This window comes from Scyliorhinus canicula, chromosome 17 (assembly GCF_902713615.1).
Source record: "Scyliorhinus canicula chromosome 17, sScyCan1.1, whole genome shotgun sequence".
Lineage (NCBI taxonomy): Eukaryota > Metazoa > Chordata > Chondrichthyes > Carcharhiniformes > Scyliorhinidae > Scyliorhinus > Scyliorhinus canicula.
This window is the reverse complement of record NC_052162.1, coordinates 5,431,402-5,446,414: the sequence shown is the minus strand read 5'-3', so window position 1 is coordinate 5,446,414 and position 15,013 is coordinate 5,431,402. Positions and strand designations below refer to the sequence as shown.

At 44.8% G+C, this 15,013-nt stretch overlaps 1 protein-coding gene across 1 annotated transcript in view; it reads left to right on the top strand.

Annotated features, from left to right (window-relative positions):
* Positions 1-15,013, top strand: part of LOC119952384 — a 397,406-nt gene that overhangs the window by 150,226 nt on the left and 232,167 nt on the right. The window contains exons 33-36 of the mRNA XM_038776091.1: positions 620-661; positions 2,349-2,390; positions 3,725-3,766; positions 5,098-5,139. Coding sequence (XP_038632019.1) covers positions 620-661; positions 2,349-2,390; positions 3,725-3,766; positions 5,098-5,139 — 168 coding nt within the window. The remainder of the gene's footprint in view (positions 1-619; positions 662-2,348; positions 2,391-3,724; positions 3,767-5,097; positions 5,140-15,013) is intronic.

The following is a 15,013-nucleotide window of genomic DNA, read 5'->3' as shown; positions in this document are numbered from 1 at the left end:
CTTGGTGAGTGACATCCTCTTCTCTGTGTCACAAGGTTCAAGCCTCACTCCAGACAATTGAACACAACTCTGTAACATTGATGGGTTTGGCATCCAACGTTATGTCACAGATGTTTACCCTGTAAATACCGAGCATGCTGCCACCTACAGGTACAGAGAACACTGCAGATAGATGGTGGAACTGCTAAAATGAGTTTTCCCATTGGCAGAGGCTGTCATAGAGGAATCTCAATGGAATTGCCGATAGAAAGTTACAACCCAAACAATGGGCTGAGAGCTGTGGGGACGACCCTGCCTCGGCCGGTTTTACAAGACCCCCGGCTGCATTTTGTGTCAGTCAGACACCCAGTGAGTTGACTTGTGGCTCCCGCCCCTTTAAAGGGACGGCTGACCACTCAGAGGGCTGGCAGTTCAGCCGGGCCAATGGGAGTGGTGGTCAGTGCAGGATTGTACTGGGAAGAAGGGGCCATCACAGAAGTTGCTCATTCGGCCAACAAGATAACCGGGTTCTCGGGATGCTGGGACCAGTCAGGCAGACCAACATCTTGTAACTTGTAATATGTGAACAAAACCATCAGTTGTTGCAATAAATATTCCAATTATTCTTCAATTCCTGCAGGATTCCCTGAGATTGAAATACCTGCACCTGGACGAAGACCAGGTAAGCATTCAGTTCTTTTCTGTTTAATTAATTTGCTCCATGTGGACCTGGCTGACAAAGAACAAAGAACAATGCAGCACAGGAACAGGGCCTTCAGCCCTCCAAGCCTGTACCGGTCCTGATACCATCCTTGTGACGTTTGGAGTTTCTTTAAATGGATATCAGGGCACTATTTAAAGATGGCTTCCAAATCTCTCTCCGCCCCTGCCCCTCCAGACTGACAGCAAAAACCAGCCTCCCAGATTTTGTTTGCACAGAATTCACTAAAATCTGGAGAGAAAACATGGCTGTGCGGCTGGTGAGCTACACGGCAGTGTCTCTGCCTCAGCCTGCCCTGTGTACACTGAGGGGAGGATTCCATCATTTCTGTCATCCACCTCCCCCTTCAGGACACTCTGCTATTTGTCTCCTGTGGTAGTGAGTTCCACATTCTTACCACACTTTGGGTAAAAACGTTTTTGCTGAATTCTCTACAGAATTTATTAATGTTCAATTTTAATATGTGCTCCCTGGTTTGAAATTCCCCAAAACTAAAATAATTTTTTCCACGTCCTTTACATCTACAGCACGGTAGCATGGTGGTTAGCATAAATGTTTCACAGCTCCAGGGTCCCAGGTTCGATTCCCGGCTGGGTCACTGTCTGTGCAGAGTCTGCACGTCCTCCCCGTGTGTGCGTGGGTTTCCTCCGGGTGCTCCGGTTTCCTCCCACAGTCCAAAGATGTGCGGGGTTAGGTGGATTGGCCATGCTAAATTGCCCGTAGTGTCCTAAACAAAGTAAGGTAAGGGGGGGGGGTCGTTGGGTTATGGGTATAGGGTGGATACGTGGGTTTGAGTAGGGTGATCATTGCTCGGCACTACATCGAGGGCCGAAGGGCCTGTTCTGTGCTGTACTGTTCTGTATCTGTATCTGTATCCAATTTTTTCATTATCATAAAGACCTCTCATAGGCTATTCCCAACGTGTTAAACCTTTCCTGATCATTATACCCTCTCAGTTCTGGGACCATCATTTGCAGCTTCCCAGGTAATTTGTTGATCTGTTGTTGCTATCAGACCCGTCAGTTGTGACTTGGTGAGTGACATCCTCTTCTCTGTGTCACAAGGTTCAAGCCTCACTCCAGACACTTGAGCACAACACTGTAACATTGATAGGTTTTGTATCTAACGTTCTGTCACAGATGTTTACCCTGTACATACCGAGCATGCTGCCACCTACAGGTACAGAGAACACTGCAGGTAGATGGTGGAACTGCTAAAATGAGGTTTCCCATTGGCAGAGGCTGTCATAGAGGAATCTCAATGGAATTGCCGATAGAAAGTTACAACCCAAACAATGGGCTGAGAGCTGTGGGGACAACCCTGCCTCGGCCGGTTTTACAAGACCCCCGGCTGCATTTTGTGGCAGTCAGACACCCAGTGAGTTGACTTGTGGCTCCCGCCCCTTTAATGGGACGGCTGACCACTCAGAGGGCTGGCAGTTCAGCCGGGCCAATGGGAGTGGTGGTCAGTGCAGGATTGTACTGGGAAGAAGGGGCCATCACAGAAGTTGCTCATTCGGCCAACAAGATAACCGGGTTCTCGGGATGCTGGGACCAGTCAGGCAGACCAACATCTTGTAACTTGTAATATGTGAACAAAACCATCAGTTGTTGCAATAAATATTCCAATTATTCTTCAATTCCTGCAGGATACCCTGAGATTGAAATAGCTGCACCTGGACGAAGACCAGGTAAACATTCAGTTCTTTTCTGTTTAATTAATTTGCTCCATGTGGGCCTGGCTGACAAAGAACAAAGAACAATGCAGCACAGGAACAGGGCCTTCAGCCCTCCAAGCCTGTACCGGTCTTGATACCATCCTTGTGACGTTTGGAGTTTCTTTATGTGGATATCAGGGCACTATTTAAAGATGGTGTCCAAATCTCTCTCCGCCCCTGCCCCTCCAGACTGACAGCAAAAACCAGCCTCCCAGATTTTGTTTGCACAGAATTCACTAGAATCTGGAGAGAAAACTTGGCTGTGCGGCTGGTGAGCTACACGGCAGTGTCCCTGCCTCAGCGTGCCCTGTGTACACTGAGGGGAGGATTCCATCATTTCTGTCATCCACCTCCCCCTTCAGGACACTCTGCTATTTGTCTCCTGTGGTAGTGAGTTCCACATTCTTACCACGCTTTGGGTAAAAACGTTTTTCCTGAATTCTCTACAGAATTTATTAATGTTCAATTTTAATATGTGGTCTCTGGTTTGAAATTCCACAAAACTAAAATCATTTTTTCCACGTCTTCTGTATCCAAGTTTTTCATTATCATCAAGATCTCTGATAGGCTATTCCCAACATGTTAAACCTTTCCTGATAATTATACCCTCTCAGTTCTGGGACCGTCATTTGCAGCTTCCCAGGTAATATGTTGATCTGTTGTTGCTATCAGACCCGGCAGTTGTGACTTGGTGAGTGACATCCTCTTCTCTGTGTCACAAGGTTCAAGCCTCACTCCAGACACTTGAACACAACACTGTAACATAGATGGGTTTTGTATCTAACGTTCTGTCACAGATGTTTACCCTGTAAATACCGAGCATGCTGCCACCTACAGGTACAGAGAACACTGCAGGTAGATGGTGGAACTGCTAAAATGAGTTTTCCCATTGGCAGAGTCTGTCATAGAGGAATCTCAATGGAATTTCAGATAGAAAGTTACAACCCAAACAATGGGCTGAGAGCTGTGGGGACGACCCTGCCTTGGCCGGTTTTACAAGACCCCCGGCTGCATTTTGTGGCAGTCAGACACCCAGTGAGTTGACTTGTGGCTCCCGTCCTTTAAAAGGGACGGCTGGCCACTCAGAGGGCTGGCAGTTCAGCCGGGCCAATGGGAGTGGTGGTCAGTACAGGATTGTACTGGGAAGAAGAGGCCATCACAGAAGTAGCTCATTCGGCCAACAAGATAACCGGGTTCTCGGAGATGCTGTGACCAGTCAGGCAGACCAACATCTTGTAACTTGTAGTATGTGAACAAAACCATCAGTTGTTGCAATAAATATACCAATTATTCTTCAATTCCTGCAGGATTCCCTGAGATTGAAATAGCTGCACCTCGACGAAGACCAGGTAAACACTTCAGTTCTTTTCTGTTTAATTAATTTGCTCCATGTGGGCCTGGCTGACAAAGAACAAAGAACAATGCAGTACAGGAACAGGGCCTTCAGCCCTCCAAGCCTGTACCGGTCCTGATACCATCCTTGTGACGTTTGGAGTTTCTTTAAATGGATATCAGGGCACTATTTAAAGATGGCGTCCAAATCTCTCTCCGCCCCTGCCCCTCCAGACTGACAGCAAAAACCAGCCTCCCAGATTTTGTTTGCACCGAATTCACTAAAATCTGGAGAGAAAACATTGGCTGTGCGGCTGGTGAGCTACACGGCAGTGTCCCTGCCTCAGCCTGCCCTGTATACACTGAGGGGAGGATTCCATCATTTCTGTCATCCACCTCCCCCTTCAGGACACTCTGCTGTTGTCTCCTGTGGTAGCGAGTTCCACATTCTTACCACACTTTGGGTAAAAATGTTTTTCCTGAATTCTGTACAGAACTTAATAATGTTCAATTTTAATATGTGCTCCCTGGTTTGAAATTCCCCAAAACTAAAATAATTTTTTCCATGTCTTCTACATCCAAGTTTTTCATTATCATAAAGATGTCTGATAGGCTATTCCCAACATGTTAAACCTTTCCTGATAATTATACCCTCTCAGTTCTGGGACCATCATTTGCAGCTTCCCAGGTAATTTGTTGATCTGTTGCTATCAGACCCGGCAGTTGTGACTTGGTGAGTGACATCCTCTTCTCTGTGTCACAAGGTTCAAGCCTCACTCCAGACACTTGAACACAACGCTGTAACATTGATGGGTTTTGCATCTCAGGTTATGTCACAGATGTTTACCCTGTAAATACCGAGCATGCTGCCACCTACAGGTACAGAGAACACTGCAGGTAGATGGTGGAACTGCTAAAATGAGTTTTCCCATTGGCAGAGGCTGTCATAGAGGAATCTCAATGGAATTTCAGATAGAAAGTTACAACCCAAACAATGGGCTGAGAGCTGTGGGGACGACCCTGCCTTGGCCGGTTTTACAAGACCCCCGGCTGCATTTTGTGGCAGTCAGACACCCAGTGAGTTGACTTGTGGCTCCCGCCCCTTTAAAGGGATGGCTGACCACTCAGAGGGCTGGCAGTTCAGCCGGGCCAATGGGAGTGGTGGTCAGTGCAGGATTGTACTGGGAAGAAGAGGACATCACAGAAGTAGCTCATTCGGCCAACAAGATAACCGGGTTCTCGGGATGCTGGGACCAGTCAGGCAGACCAACATCTTGTAACTTGTAATATGTGAACAAAATCATCTGTTCTTACAACAAATATTCCTTTTATTATTCAATTCCTGCAGGATTACTTGATAGAGAAAAGCCAGCATATGTACCAAGATCAGGTAAATATTATTTCTTTTCTTTTTAATTAAGTTGCTCAATGTGGGTGTCACTGACAAGAACAAAGAACAATACAGCACAGGAACAGGGCCTTCAGCCCTCCAAGCGTGTACCGGGCGTGATAACACCTTTGTGAGGTTTTGAGTTTCTTTTAGTGGAGATCAGGGCACCATTTAAAGATGGAGTCCAAATCTCTATCAGCCCTTACCCCACCAGACTGACAGCAAAAACCAGCCTCCCAGATTTCTTGTGTATAGAAGGAATTAAAATCTGGTGAGAAAATTCGGCTGTGCAGCTGGTGAGCGACACGACGTTATCCCCGCCTCAGACTGCGTTGTGTACACTGACGGGAAGATTCCACCATTTCTGTCATCGACCATTTCGACTTCAGGAAGCCTAGTGGAGAACATGCCCCTGTCTACATCATTGGGAGCAAAGTAGAATGGGTCAAGAGATTCAATGTTTAGGTGTCCATATCACCAACAACCTGTCCTGGGCCCCCCCATGCAGACTCTATAGTTAAGAAAGCCCACCAATGTGTCTACTTTCTCAGACGACTAAGGAAATTTGGCATGTCAGCTGCTACTCTCACCAACATTTACAGATGCACCATAGAAAGCATTCTTTCTGGTTGTATCACAGCTTGGTATGGATCCTGCTCTGCCCAAGACCACAGGAAACTACAAAAGGTCGTGAATGTAGCGCAGTCCATCACGCAAACCAGCCTCCCATCCATTGACTCTATCTATAATGCCCGCTGCCTCGGATAGGCAGCCAGCAAAATTAAGGTCCCACACACTCTAGACATACTCTCTTCCACCTTCTTCCATCAGGAAAAAGATATAAATGTTTGAGGTCACGTACAAACTGATTCAAGGGCAGCTTCTTCCGTTCTGCCATCAGACTTTTGACTGGACCTACCTCGTATTAAGTTGATTTTTTCTCTACACCCTAATGTCAATTACTGGATACTTAACATCAATGGGACATCTTATTGGAATGTCTCTTCACCCATTCCTTAACAGTCTGCCCTTCCTTGGAGAAAACAAAATAATTTGGTAAATATTATTTTCCGCCAAAAAAACAAAATTATAGGAAACTCAAAAACACACTCAAATCCCCGTTTCTTTTTTAAAAAGTCACAGAAACAGGCGCCTTTCATTAGTATTAGCCAGACGTTTCTGTGAACTAGCCCCTATTTTTGTAAAACAATCAGACAATTGATAGCTACCATCGATCCATTTAAGTTTGCTATTTCCCCTTTGTCCAACATCTGCTTCAAACTTGCAATGTCTATCCTTAACCTTTTCTCATTCACACTTTTTGGAGGGTGCACATTTTCCGACAGGGGCTAATTGTCGATGTGACACTCAATGGGTATGTTCCCCAAATCCCCTAATCCCCAAATTTCTATCAATATCTGAAATATATAAAAGGCCATATCCACCGCCTCTACAAGGCTTATCATCTCTGCAGCCAAAGTGCTTTTGACCACTCCCCTTATTTTTTTTTGCTTCCCAACACAAGAGGGCGACATTTACCATTGTTCCCCAAAAGGAAAATTATAAAACCTCCTGCGCTTGGAACCCCATCACAAATTTGCACAGGGCACATCACTATAAACTGTGTTTCAAGTGCCGAAGATCACCTAACATCGGGAACCACAAAACACACTTGCATTTTTAGTTTGACCAACACTTTATTTGCCCTCATTATGTCTTCCACTTCAGGATCATTCATTTTTATACTCAACTCTATGGCATCAAAACTAACATCGGTCTAGTCTGTCTACCTAACCAATTCAGTTGTTACCCGTGCCACGTGCTAGCGAAGTGAGAAATAAGGAGAGAGAGGAGTTGAACACATGGCTACAGGGATGGTGCAGGAGGGAGGGTTTCAGATTCCTGGATAATTGGGGCTCATTCTGGGGTAGGTGGGACCTTTACAAACAGGATGGTCTTCACCTGAACCAGAGGGGTACCAATATCCTGGGGCGGGGGGGAGATTTGCTAGTGCTCTTTGGGGGGGTTTAAACTAATTCAGCAGGGGGATGGGAACCTAAATTGTAGTCCCAGTGTACAGGATGTTGAGAGTAGTGAGGTCAGGGATAGGGTTAAAAGTTCGAAAGAGGGCACCGGCAAGCAAGACGCTAGTTTGAAGTGTGTCTACTTCAACGCCAGGAGCATCCAGAATAAGGTGGGTGAGCTTGCAGCATGGGTTGGTACCTGGAATCTCGATGTTGTGCCGATTTCGGAGACATGGGTAGAGCAGGGACAGGAATGGTTGTTGCAGGTTCCAGGATTTAGATGTTTCTATAAGAACAGAGAAGGTGATAAGAGAGGCGGGGGGGTGTGGCATTGTTAATCAAGGAAAGTATTACGGCGGTAGAAAGGACGTTTGAGGACTCGTCTACTGAGGCAGTATGGGCCGAGGTTAGGAACAGGAGAGGAGAGGTCACCCTGTTGGGAGTTGTCTATAGACCTCCGAATAGTTCCAGAGATGTAGAGGGAAGGATAGCAAAGATGATTCTCGACAGGAGCGAGAGTAACAGGGTAGTTGTTATGGGGGACTTTAACTTTCCAAATATTGACTGGAAATACTATAGTTCGAGTACTATAGATGGGTCAGTTTTTGTGCAGTGTGTGCAGGAGGGTTTTCTGACACAGTATGTAGACAGGCCAACAAGGGGCGATGCCACATTGGATTTGGTACTGGGTAATGAACCCGGCCACGTGTTAGATTTAGATGTAGGTGAGCACTTTGGTGATAGTGATCACAATTCGGTTATGTTTACTTTAGCGATGGGCAGGGATAGGTATATACCGTAAGGCAAGAATTATAGCTGGGGGAAAGGCAATTATGATGCTATTCGGCAAGATTTAGGATGTATAGGATGGGGAAGGAAACTGCAGGGGATGGGTACAATCGAAATGTGGAGCTTTTTCAAGGAACAGCTACTGCGTGTCCTTGATAATTATGTACCTGTCAGGCAGGAAGGAAGTTGTCGAGCAAGGGAACCGTGGTTTACTAAGGAAGTTGAAGCAATTGTCAAGAGGAAGAAGAAGGCTTATGTTAGGATGAGACATGAAGGCTCAGTTAGGGCACTTGAGAGTTACAAGTTAGCCAGGAAGGACCTAAAGGGAGAGTTAAGAAGAGCGAGGAGAGGACACGAAAAGTCATTGGCGGATAGGATCAAGGAAAACCCAAAGGCTTTCTATAGGTATATCAGGAACAAAAGAATGACTAGAGTAAGATTAGGGCCAATCAAGGATAGTAGTGGAAAGTTGTGTGTGGAATCAGAGGAGATAGGGGAAGCGTTAAATGGATGTTTACACTGGAGAAAGATAATGTTGTCGAGGAGAATACTCGGGTACAGTCGACCAGGCTAGATGGGTTTGAGGTTCACAAGGAGGAGGTGTTAGCAATTTTGGAAAGTGTAAAAATAGATAAGTCCCCTGGGCCAGATGGGATTTATCCTAGGATTCTCTGGGAAGCCAGGGAGGAGATTGCAGAGCCTTTGTCCTTGATCTTTATGTCGTCTTTGTCGACAGGAATAGTGCCGGAAGACTGGAGGATAGCAAATGTGTCCCCTTGTTCAAGAAGGGGAGTAGAGACAACCCTGGTAATTATAGACCTGTGAGCCTTACTTCGGTTGTGGGAAAAATGTTGGTAAAGGTTATAAGAGATAGGGTTTATAATCATCTTGAAAAGAGCAAGTTGATTAGTGATAGTCAACACGGTTTTGTGAAGGGTAGGTCATGCCTCACAAACCTTATTGAGTTTTTTGAGAAGGTGACCAAACAGGTGGATGAGGGTAAAGCGGTTGATGTGGTGTATATGGATTTCAGTAAGGCGTTTGATAAGGTTCCCCACAGTAGGCTACTGCAGAAAATAAGGAAGTATGGAATTGAAGGTGATTTAGCGGTTTGGATCAGTGATTGGATAGCTGAAACAAGACAGAGGGTGATGGTTGATGGCAAATGTTCATCCTGGAGTTCAGTTACTAGTGGTGTACCGCAAGGATCTGTTTTGGGGCCACTGCTGTTTGTCATTTTTAGAAATGACCTGGAAGAGGGTGTAGAAGGATGGGTTAGTAAATTTGCAGGTGACACGAAGGTCGGTGGAGTTGTGGATAGTGCTGAAGGATGTTATAGGATACAGAGGGACATAGATAAGCTGCAGAGCTGGGCTGAGAGGTGGCAGATGGAGTTTAATGCGGAAAAGTGTGAGGTGGTTCACTTTGGAAGGAGTAACAGGAATGCAGAGTACTGGGCTAATGGCAAGATTCTTGGTAGTGTAGATGAACAGAGAGATCTCGGCATCCAGGTACATAAATCCCTGAAAGTTGCCACCCAGGTTAATAGGGCTGTTAAGAAGGCATATGGTGTGCTAGCCTTTATCAGTAGGGGGATTGAGTTTCGAAGCCACGAGGTCATGCTGCAGCTGTACAAAACTCTGGTGCGGCCGCACCTGGAGTACTGCGTGCAGTTCTGGTCACCACATTATAGGAAGGATGTGGAAGCTTTGGAAAGGGTTCAGAGGAGATTTACTAGGATGTTGCCTGGTATGGAGGGGAGGTCTTACGAGGAAAGGCTCAGGGACTTGAGGTTGTTTTCATTAGAGAGGAGAAGGCTGAGATGTGACTTAATGGAGACATATAAGATAGTCAGAGGGTTAGATAGGGTGGACAGTGAGAGTCTTTTTCCTCGGATGATGATGACCAACACAAGGGGACATAGCTTTAAATTGAGGGGTGGTAGATATAGGACAGATGTCAGAGGCAGTTTCTTTACTCAGAGAGTAGTAGGGGTGTGGAACGCCCTGCCTGCAACAGTAGTAGACTCGCCAAATGTAAGGGCATTTAAGTGGTCACTGGATAGATATATGGATGAAAATGGAATAGTGTAGGTCAGACAGGCTTCAGATGGTTTCACAGGTCGGCGCAACATCGAGGGCCGAAGGGCCCGTACTGCGTTGTAATGTTCTATATTCTATGTTATTTGCCCAATTAAACTACGCTGTTGCTGTTTTTCCATCTTTGTAACCACTGAAACCCGACCATGACTAATTGGTATTGGGCTGATGCTCTCCAAATAAGATTGCTGACTTAAAGTTGCCCCTAACTTAGTCTGTCCGATTTCCAGTCCCATGTTTTTAAATGCACCGGAAGCCTGACTTCCAATCCTGAATTCTTTCCTCAACCCAGAGATTACAAAAACTTTGAAATCACTCGTCCCACCCCACAAAAGAAATCATCGACATGCATCATAAAGATGGCAGAAAGATTTCTTTTATAGTGCCAGTCAAATATTGCCGGAATCGCTTTCAACTGGCAACAGCCTAGTTTTAACAAAACTGACCTTACCGAAAAATACCAGACTCTAGATGCATCATGTAAGCCATACACACATTTGTTCAACTTCCAGAGAACCCCTTCTGAGTTGGCTGCCTCTTTAGGACGACGGAGAAAAATGTATCCCTGAAGTTGCTGCCCCTGCAAAAAGGCAGCATTTATATCTATAGGCTAAGGTAAATATTGGTCCTTTAGAGGATGAGAAGGGAGTTTTAATAATGGGAGATGAGGGAATGGCTGAGGAACTGAACAGGTGTTTTGGGTCGGTCTTCACAGTGGAAGACACAAATAACATGCCAGCGACTGATAGAAATGAGGCTATGACAGGTGAGGACCTTGAGAGGATTGTTATCACTAAGGAGGTAGTGATGGGCAAGCTAAAGGGGCTGAAGGTAGACAAGTCTCCTGGCCCTGATGGAATGTATCCCAGAGTGCTAAAAGAGATGGCTAGGGAAATTGCACTAATGATAATTTACCGAAATTCACTAGACTCTAGGGTGGTCCCGGTGGATTGGAAATTAGCAAACCTGACACCACTGTTTAAAAAAGGAGGTAGGCAGAGAGCAGGAAATTATAGGCCAGTGAGCTTAACTTCGGTAGCAGGGAAGATTCTGGAATCTATCATCAAGGAAGAAATAGCAAGGCATCTGGATAGAAATTGTCCCATTGGGCAGACGCAGCATGGGTTCATAATGGGCAGGTCGTTGCCTAACTAATTTAGTGGAATTTTTTGAGGACATTACCAGTGCAGTAGATAACGGGGAGCCAATGGATGTGGTATATCTGGATTTCCACCTTCGACAAGGTGCCACACAAAAGGTTGCTGCATAAGATAAGGATGCATGGCGTTAAGGGTAAAGTAGTAGCATGGATAGAGGATTGGTTAATTAATAGAAAGCAAAGAGTGGGGATTAATGGGTGTTTCTCTGGTTGGCAATCAGTAGCTAGTGGTGTCCCTCAGGGAACCATGTTGGGCCCACAATTGTTCACAATTTACATAGATGATTTGGAGTTGGGGACCAAGGGCAATGTGTCCAAGTTTGCAGATGACACTAAGATGAGTGGTAAAGTGAAAAGTGCAGAGGATACTGGAAGTCTGCAGAGGGATTTGGATAGGTTAAGTGAATGGGCTAGGGTCTGGCAGATGGAATACAATGTTGACAAATGTGAGGTTATCCATTTTGGTAGGAATAACAGCAAATGGGATTATTATTTAAATGATAAAATATTAAAGCATGCCGCTGTGCAGAGAGACCTGGGTGTGCTAGTGCATGAGTCACACAAAGTTGGTTTACAGGTGCATCAGGTGATTAAGAAGGCAAATGGAATTTTGTCCTTCATTGCCAGAGGGATGGAGTTTAAGACTAGGGAGGTTATGTTGCAATTGTATAAGGTGTTAGTGAGGCCACACCTGGAGTATTGTGTTCAGTTTTGGTCTCCTTACTTGAGAAAGGACATACTGGCACTGGAGGGTGTGCAGAGGAGATTCACTAGGTTAATCCCAGAGCTGAAGGGGTTGGATTATGAGGAGGGGTTGAGTAGACTGGGACTGTACTCGTTGGAATTTAGAAGGATGAGGGGGGATCTTATAGAAACATTTAAAATTATGAAGGGAATAGGTAGGATAGATGCGGGCAGGTTGTTTCCACTGGCGGATGAAAGCAGAACTAGGGGACATAGCCTCAAAATAAGGGGAAGTAGATTTAGGACTGAGTTTAGGAGGAACTTCTTCACCCAAAGGGTTGTGAATCTATGGAATTCCTTGCCCAGTGAAGCAGTTGAGGCTCCTTCATTAAATGTATTTAAGGTAAAGATAGATAGTTTTTTGAAGAATAAAGGGATTAATGGTTATGGTGTTCAGGCCAGAAAGTGGAGCTGAGTCCACAAAAGATCAGCCATGATCTCATTGAATGGCGGAGCAGGCTCGAGGGGCCAAATGGCCTACTCCTGCTCCTAGTTCTTATGTTCTTATTTGCATTTGTGGCTGAAAGAGCCAAGAAGATCTTTAAAATAACCTTTCCTGCCATAGATGATTCCACCCTTAAATCCTGATTTTCCAAGTTTTCTTTAAATCCCCTTGCCACAAGCCTGGCCTTTGCCTTTTAAGTTCCATCCGGAAGAACCTTTTCCGTGCAAATCCATCTGTGGGATAGAGCTCTTTGTCTCCGATCCGGTACTTCTGTGTATACCCCAAATTCACTCCAACTATGCAGTTCTTGCTGTTTGGCATCTTTGATAACCTTTTCATCTAATTTATTGGAAGACACCAAAATCCCATATGCATGTGGGCTTCTACTCCAAGTAGTATTCGTAGTCTTCCCCATGTTCCGAGACCTTGACAAACTACGTCCCCTCTCCCGCCTGGTATCTCGTTCTGTACTGCTGCTGCTTGATCTTTCCCTTCTGCTGTGTGATGGCCTTTCAATAGTTCTCAACCTTTTCTTGCTGACCTGATCGATATCCGATGTACTATCTGAACTGGCACTGCATTTCTGTGCCCTCCATTTTTGAACTTTGTTTTCCCAATCCATTGTCTTGACACCCTCCCTTGAATGCTGTACATGCAACCAGTGTTTATACTTTCTAGTGGCCTTCCGTGCTCTTCTAATAAAAGTTGCATCCTTCCACTGACTAGACCCTTCAGCCAAGTATGTCACTTTTGGCAGTTGTCCTTTTGGAAAAATGGCCTGTTCTAATTCATGAGAAGCATTGTGTTCCTCTACAGAAACCCTGTCTATGTCAGTTAACTGATCCTCGTAGTTCTGTGACACGTGCGTACAAGATGACCCTGAAAATTTGTAATCTGTACCCATTATCCTTGATGAATATACCCTAATAGTCTGATTGCCGTGTTGCAAACCAATTGTTTTGCCATCTATACTTATGATCTTCCCCGGGTCTTTCCATTCATTACAATTGTCGCTCTTATAGTATTCTATGTTTCCTTGTTGAAAAATGGTATTTGATGTCTACATTATGCCTTGAAGCTCTGCGAATTCTTTCAGAGACTTCTGCTTCCAAAAATGCTTTAAAGCTGCTATGTAATGCATTTAAATGCTCAGCAAAGGCAGAGCTAATTGCAGTCCCCAAGCTAGAGGCTGGTCATCCAAAATTGTTGGAATTTTAGGATTTCTACCAAACACAAATTGATGGGGACTATAGCCCCCAACCATCTGCAATTAATTATTTGCATTTATCGCCCATGCTAAGCCTGAATTTAACTTGCAATTTGGTCTATCTGCCAAAATTTTCCGGAGCATGTCATCTATTGCAGCACGGTTTCTCTCACATACACCATCACTAAATGGGCTTTCCGCAGCCGTATTCATAACTGAGGTATTCACGTTTTCACACATATACCTAAACTCATCATTAGCAAATTCTCCTGCATTGTCTGGAAGGAATTTTCCCTCGGGCCCCATTCCCGTCCCTATCCATTTTTCCACGATCTGATCCAGAATTACTCTTTTCTTTTCATACAATGGTTGATTGACTAAATCTGGATGCTAAATCTACAAAATGCAAAATAAATATATTGTTAGCTTCATCCCAGATCTTAAGGTCCATAGCCACAATGCCGTTAACATCCCTGGCCATAGGTAGGGTTACTGTCGGCCGTTATGGCGTCCTTCTGTACTTGCTACAATCCTCGCAGCAATGACTAACCTGGTCTATCAGCTTAGTATAGTCTTCATCCCTTACCCCTGCATCCTTTAATAAATTTTTCAGCCTCCAAGGAGACGGATGCGCAAATTGCCGATGCAGTTTTAATACAACAAGCTTTTTATCAGCTAAAGTCCCATTTCGAACTGCCTTAACAACTGCACCTCAAATATCATTTGTTAGTAATGGAATACAATAATGTCCCAACTGTGTACGTTGTAAGTCCACCGTCTTTCCAAAAACTGTTATCTGATCCTGTTCCATATCCAGTTTCATGTATGCTTTCTTCATCGACGGTCTGCTCAGAAGCAAAGGTATCTCACTTGATTCATCTGTGCTAATGAAATGATTCACTCCGGCAATATTGCAAGGGATCACCACTCTTTTCAGCGACTTCAGAATATTATCGTCCCCAAACCTGAAACTTGTGGAACTTTCAAATTGCTTAACCTTGTGACGACTTTCAGCATTCAAAGAGTTCAGGTAACATTTTATCCAGCCAATTCCACACACAGTAGATGTGCAGCCACTGTCCAATACAGCACAATTGTAACTTTCTGCAACCAACATTCTCATTATCGGAGTAAAACTGCTCATTAATAGGCCAATGCCTTCTTTCTGGTCTCTATCTTTTTCCTCTTCTGACTCTTCCGTGTCATGTGCAGCTTCAAACACTCTATTATAACGTGTTGGACGCTTGAAAGCAGAATGGTATTGAGATTCTCACCGAAAATATTGATTTATCATACCCCGGGCATTTCTTGGGTTTATTTTCCAATTTCCATTTTCCATGTCCCTCCTCCTGTTTCAATGGGTTTCTGTCCTCATAATTTCCAGGTCCCGATCTCCTTCCATACTCT